This window comes from Hibiscus syriacus, unplaced genomic scaffold, assembly GCF_006381635.1.
Source record: "Hibiscus syriacus cultivar Baekdansim isolate YM2019G1 unplaced genomic scaffold, ASM638163v2 tig00117056_pilon, whole genome shotgun sequence".
Taxonomy (NCBI): Eukaryota; Viridiplantae; Streptophyta; class Magnoliopsida; order Malvales; family Malvaceae; genus Hibiscus; species Hibiscus syriacus.
In genome coordinates, this window is record NW_024063539.1 from 3,451,950 (window position 1) to 3,459,038 (window position 7,089).

Below are 7,089 nucleotides of genomic sequence, written 5' to 3' on the forward strand. Positions count from 1 at the left end.
AAATGTTGCAAGTTTATAGCTTAATCTCAGTTGCCTATGACAAGGACAACCCATTGAAAACTTTGACATACGAGTTTGGCTCCATAAATATTGGCATGCATAAGAAATTCTAAACGAGAAGATAAACCTACCAGTTCACTTATTCTTATTCTAATGTTTTTATTTTGATCAATATTTTCCCCTCAAAATCATATCTTACAATTTATGTTCATAATCTTTATTAGACATTGAAAACGCATAGACATCATTTAGACATAGCTACTCGGACCCGAATACTTTAGAAAGAATAATATTATCTTTTACTACTAAGGTCACTCAATAAAATTTTTAAGTGATGTGATATAATAACAATTTTAATCCACTTTAATCCCTAAATATAATAATTAGTTTCACCTGCCGGTCGATGATTATAACCTGTGAAATAAAATCATAATAGTTACCATAATAATTAAAGATTGAATAATTATTTGACACTGTGAATTTAACTCCACAAACGACCTTAACCTATCGTCATGTCCTTTGTTTTAAACTCCATTCCACGAATATAAAACATTTGCATTTATTTCATCGCATACCATATAATCCTTTAGAAAAGCAAAAATCATGAAACGAATTATTGAGAACCTAAAATTATAGCACTAAACTGTCTGCTGAATTCATTCCAATGCTTCTTCGGCATGCTTACATACATAAACATGATCATCCTCTACCATTGGAAAGTACTGAGTCATTCACTGCAACCCAAAACAACAAACTAGACTATTCCATTTTTCTTTTACATTGCTAGTTTTTCTAAACAATATCTACCGTAAAAAGCTTCCACATTCTAAACTCAGCACTTTTAATGCCAGCAAAACTCCGTGGTAATGGAAAACGACTGAGCTAGATCAAAGATACAACTTTTCCACATAAGCATCTTCAACAATAATTTACAGGGGATACCATTGGTCAACGCACCTGTCCCTCGTGCAAGTTTTGCTCATTTGTGATGCCCGGACCTTGAAACATTGATTGCAGGCTCTGCAAATCACGATTGATCTGGATACCAGGCTTGAGAAGGTGGATCAATAAAAGTCAGACTCCGGTAATATGTTTATTGAAACAGTTCTGGAAATGACCACATTATGAAGCGAGCAAAAATATCCGACTCCAAAAACTCTATATGTGCAGCTCGTCCAATGAAAGTATTCAAGTTTTTGCCATACGCGGATGTGTCAAAGTTGACATCACAACGGATAAACACCCGATTCTCAGAGGTAGGTGCACGTATCTGGTCTAAGCAGTCATTCAACATCTCCAGAAATGCTTTTCCCTTTCTGGAGTAGTCCGATGATGCTGCCCTGCATGACTCAATTCTGGCAGAATGGTACGGGACATAACCATCCTGTGAGGCATGTCATCTGTTAATGACCTTATGACTAGAAGGGAAAACATTTAAATGATACAATTATTGTATTATCATTCAAAACCACAACGTCAAACTGCTCAAGATGGTAACAAGTTCAAAGAGGCACGGAATACCTGGGGTGATGAAAGGAGGATTATATTCTTGAAATTATCCAGAGTTTTTTCCTGAAAGAAGAAAATAGACTATTTCAGAAATTCAGAGCATAAAAACAATTACATATTTCTGACATTTCTTCAGCATAAATGGTCAATCAAAACAATAGTAAGTAATGAAAGGAAGAATGGCAGCAAATGCAAACCATACTGCGAATTTGTTCACAATACCTTAGAAAGTTTGAAGAAAAAAGTGTTACGGATATCTGGGTCATCTGTGAAAGTTAGCTGATGAATGCACTGTGTCCCCTTGAGCTTCTTCAAAAGCCACAGCCCAGAATTGAATAAAGAATTTGAACTGTATAGATATCCCAAGTGTGGCCCAGACACAGATACGTATGTATGAAGGAACCTAAGGTAAGGTTCCATGATAGTCTCTGCATACAAAAACACATATCAAGCAGATATTTCAAAATAAATAAAAATGCGAAATAAGCTTTAGACAATAATTACTACCTGCTAATGCTGTTCTTATTATAATGTTTCCAATAGAGTGTCCGACAAAACTAAGTCTAATATCTCGTAAGTTTCCATTTCTTGAAGCTTTATCCATTTTTTTTTTAACATATGCAATCACTTCGTGTGCAAGCCTTAGTCCCATATCTCTGAAGTCTCCTGATGTTTTCTCTTCATTTGCCTCCGACATAAGAAAATGTATCTTGGAATCTATCAAAAGCCATTGGTTCCTAACAAGTCGCAAATCCAGATGATGACCCTATATATTCAAGTCAGGATTAAAAATCATATTTGCCCTTTCAGGTGTTGCTTACTAAAAGATACTCCAGGTCAAATAATTCACATCAAATTAAGGCAACAAAAATACAACCAAAGAAACAAGTATGGGAAACCAAAACGCGCCTGAAAACCATGCACAAAGACAACAATCTTCAAGTCATGCCCACTCTCTCCAGCACTCGTACTTGATTGGTTCTTTCCGGCTTCAGGGAAAGCACTCGTGGTAGCTAAATTCATTACATCTAAATTCCTCAAGTAAGAGTTATCACTAATAGAACGACGAGGTGCAATTATTACACGTTCCATAATTACAATAGGAACTCCTGAAGGATCTCCAAATATTTGCATGTCTTGGATTGATCGATTGTTAATCTGTGGGCAAACATTTGTGCCGATAAACTAAGGTAAACAGCAATAAAGACAATAAGAAGCATAAACACAAGAATACCCTCATTTGTCCAATACTTCGCCGATGAAGCTCAGCCCGCATAGTTGCTAACTCTGCAGGCTGCATTGCACAAGATCAATTTTCCAAATTAGAAACTAAATGAAAGAACTATTGTCTCTCAGAACTGAATACTTAAGCCAACAGCAATATCTTCATACAACAATAATGTAAAACAAGTATTTACATCATCGGTTAACTTCAACAAACTTGGACCTCTCTTATGCACAAGATGATGGGAAGGCTCATCAAAACCACCATTTATATAATGATGAGGCATTTCAACATTAGTGTAAACCATCCATATTGACCATTCAGCTCTTCGATCCTTAGCCAATGCATCACGAAGGAATTGCAATATTTGTGCTCTATTATCCCTGAAATATAATGCAATTTTAACACCTAAAATAAGCACAAAAATGACGAAAGCTACATTAAACGACTCAACTCATCTTTTCTGTTTATTAGTAGTTAGGAAACGGTTAATATTATGAGATCCAAGTAAATATTTGAAGATAAATAAAGCAAATGAGATTGTTCTATTAGATTGTTCTATTAGAAAATACTTTTAGTTTAAGCATGTACTGAGTACACTTGGTATTCTTACAATAACTGCAAGCAAAAATGTATAAACTGACCTGTGGAAATTCAGAAACGTGTTCCACAAATACAACACTTGTTCACCCCACAGATTAAACATTTTAATTATATCATCCTTGGATAAATTCTGCAGCAATTGAACATCTAAACTGCTATTGACTCCCTGTCAGAGAGAGGCAGGTATTATAATTTCAGTCAAAAATAAAATCTATAAAACCACAAAAAAGGACAAGTAAATAGGAAAGTGTATGCAGCAAGTTAAAATAAAGCAAGGACCTCAAGACCATTTTGTGGCTTGCCTTGTCCGGAAACTTCATCATGAGCAGTAACCGGATTTGCTTGCAAAATAGAATCAGATAGCTTTGTTTCATCCATTGTGGATGTAAAGTCGGCTAAATCAATTGCTTTGTCAATACCATTGCCAATTCTTTTTAGCTCTGCAAGTAGCGTGTCACGAGCATCTAACAATGCCTTAACAATCGTGGTATGTTTCAAGTCAATAGATGCCGTTCGTTCTAATGCCTGGTATATAACGTAAATGAACTCAGTGGATAGAATACTGACTATCAAGGATAATAAGCTACAACAAAACTATAAGATGAATTTGCACTATTGCACAAGTAAATCCTCAGAAAATTCTAATGATTATACCCCCCACCAACCAACCAACCAAAAAAATCCCCCTAAAAAATCAACATCTTTATTAAACATTTAAACTTAAAATTAAAACTAAACCAGCTATATCAAATCTTAATATATTATAGATGATAGAGCCTCATAATTCTCATATATTCCACCCACTGGCCACTGTATTACACCCACAATTTCCATCACATAAATGAATAGACTATGTCATTTTAGATATGTTACTACTTATTAAAATCCAATGTTTGGAACAAACCCGACTGGATCCATGGATAGTTCCACCAGCAATGGCACCAGGGGCACTGTAAGAAACCCTGACATAGTTCAACAGTTCAAGTTACTACAATATATCTACATAACATAATTTGTTTTATAAACAAAATAATCCCTCTCCCTTTCTATTTCATTTCCACCAAGACTCACCCCACCTCAAAAGAAACATTCAAAAGGGGTGATGAAAGGAATATCTCGTGCGAAGTTAGTATCGCTTTTTCTAGAATCTGTGACAAACCTGGGTATTTTCTTTGTGCCCTTGCGAGAACCAGCTTTTAGAAGACAGGAGTGAACACTTACATCCACAAGAACAGCATGAAATGAATCAAAATAAACTGGGCAATAGGAATGCAGTCCTAAAATTGCTTTAGGAGGGATCCGAAATTCATGGACAGCAGCAGGGTTACCATCTGAAGAAGCCTGAAACTCAGAACTGAATGCAGTGCTTTTCAGACATTTATGGGCACTTTTAACTTGAAAATAGAAAAGAAAGAAAGAAATGAAACACAAATGAAAATATCTACACACAAATAATACAAGTGCAACTTTAAATTGAAATCATAAAGTCATATGAAAAGAGGACTTATCAACTTACCCTTTCTCCGTTACAGGAGAATAGAGAAGCTCAAACTTCAAAATGACAGCTGATGAGAAAGGACCCTGTTAGGTATTACTACATCAGCACCATAATAGGATATAATATTATATATATTGACCTTAAATGGCTCAGCAATAGCCAAACTACAATCAATGTAGGAAAGAATCTATGCCTTTCCTCCATGAATATGAAAAGAAAATGAAGAGAACACTTGCGAAAGTCATAACTTTCACGAAAATAAAATGTCACTTTTCTTTAAGATGTGGTTGGGGTACATATTTTGCCGTCTTTTAAAATCAAAAGAGCAAAGCATCAAACCTATAGTAGACTAACATTAAGTCATATATTTACTAATGAAAATATGTGAATCAGTGGTCCAAGCAGGTTACAGCAGTGTAAGTTCTGGCAATGTAAGCTGTTCTCTCCACAGCATAAGGTGTGTTTGGTGCAAATATGGGTATATATGCAAAGAGATAAAAGGAGAGATTGTCTACCTCATTGACAGTAAGGGGTAGATTAAATGCAACCAAGATAGATAGAAGAACATCCTGTTTGGCATATTTTATTCGAAAAGGCCTTGTTGCAAAACTGTTGTCGCTATCATCGATCCTCCAAACTCCATATACATCATCAGAACTAACATTTGGAGCTGCAACATATTTGTAGTCTTATTAAGGAAAAAATGTTGTCTGAAGGCAAAGATCAATAGTTGAGTTTTAATTAAGCATATAACAGACATCAAATGTATTTGCTTCAACTGCATCAAAAATATTTTGATCAATTAATTGGACAACATAGCACATTCTGCTATTGTGCAGTGGCACTTCCCAATTGAGCACACTGCGAGGTTCCTGTATGGGTCTCTAGAGCGACCACTTTAAATACAAAAAGCTAGAATGACAGAACATAGCAACAAGTGCAATGTTACAAGAATTACAAATAGAAAGTTTCTAACCTTAAGAAAATTGATATATTTTTTCCTATAAATGAGTGGAGGCAAAAAGATAACGAACATTAGAAAGAAAAAGCCACTAAAACTTATACTAGTTACCTTCATATTGCATGACTCTTGAAGGTGCTCCTATAGAAGTATACCGTTCATTTTCCCATCTCATAGTAATTTTAAGTCGATACCATCTAAACAAACACAAAACATAAGAACTATGATATGCACAATTCAAATTAAACTGGAAATACAAAAAATGCTCTGTACCCTTGCTGGAAAAGATCAAGGTTATGAAACCTATGGATGTAAATTGCAATCTCTTGGACAGTGTCCAACATGACAGCCGGCTGTACTTGAGCCGGTTGCGGTTTTGCATCAGGTAACTTCTTCGCTTGTTCAACTCTATTATTCCACCCAATTAACCACCCAATACGTAGTAACATATGTAATCAAAATCAAGTGTCCACAAATCTTGCATCCCTCTTTCTTTTCTCACACTGAAGTAAAAAAATCCACGGTCCTCCTCAAAACCACATTACTTTCTTTTTGACTCTCATACAATCACCAAAGAAAAAAAATCAACCTCACATAAAAAAGGAAAAAAAACAAGAAACTAATAACTCTCTACACGATCCACTGTCTTTATTTATCCTCGAACAAAAACAAATTCTAAACAGCTGCAACGAAGACGAATAATAAGATCAAAATCTTGAAGAGAAATCATCATTCCAAAAAATCAGAAACAGCATTTCATTGAAGGCTGCTATTTTACGATAACATTACTATCTAAAACCCAGGTAACTTTTTTTTAAAACCCAAATTAGAGCTTTTTGAGATTATTAACAAAATCGAACAAACTTTGTTCAGAATAAAAATTATGAAGTTAATTAACAAGTGTAAAAATAATATAAAATAAATCTAAATAATAATGATGAAGGGGGGAAAATCCACAAACCTGGGCTCAGATCTACAAATTTTGTTTCTGTGTGAGACAAAAGATCAAGACTAGGGTTTGCAGTTCTTTTCGGTGTTATAGCTACAGATGAACAAAACGGAGATATGGTTAAGATATATATGTAATATATATTAAAAATGAAAATGAAATATATAAATGATAGTATCTACGTTAAAATAACTTTTAATAATTAATTCATATTTCTGTAATTCATAATATTAAATCTAAGGTTTTAAAAAGCAATGACAATTTTTTATTATTAAAATTATTTGATTATAATAGTAACAATATTTTTAATCTAGACACTCTTTAATTGCTATAATAGTAACAAT

At 34.3% G+C, this 7,089-nt stretch overlaps 1 protein-coding gene across 2 annotated transcripts; it reads right to left on the reverse strand.

The window, feature by feature from the left end:
- Positions 1-740: 740 nt before the first annotated feature.
- LOC120198423 (protein FAM135B-like) lies at positions 741-6,872 on the reverse strand. 2 transcript variants are annotated; one of them, XM_039199773.1, is made up of 16 exons: positions 6,758-6,872; positions 6,070-6,479; positions 5,908-5,993; positions 5,351-5,505; positions 4,854-4,918; positions 4,497-4,691; positions 4,242-4,299; positions 3,617-3,862; positions 3,379-3,503; positions 2,928-3,117; positions 2,744-2,803; positions 2,419-2,667; positions 2,017-2,275; positions 1,732-1,937; positions 1,522-1,572; positions 741-1,384 (listed from the first exon to the last, which is right to left on the reverse strand). In XM_039199773.1, the coding sequence occupies exons 2-16, from the start codon at positions 6,243-6,245 to the stop codon at positions 1,094-1,096; spliced, it is 2,412 nt and encodes an 803-aa protein (XP_039055704.1). In that variant the 5' UTR covers positions 6,246-6,479; positions 6,758-6,872; the 3' UTR covers positions 741-1,093. The 2 variants fall into 2 exon arrangements, with proteins under 2 accessions (XP_039055704.1, XP_039055705.1); XM_039199774.1 differs by having other exon boundaries at positions 1,271-1,411.
- Between the last annotated feature and the right edge of the window lie 217 nt (positions 6,873-7,089).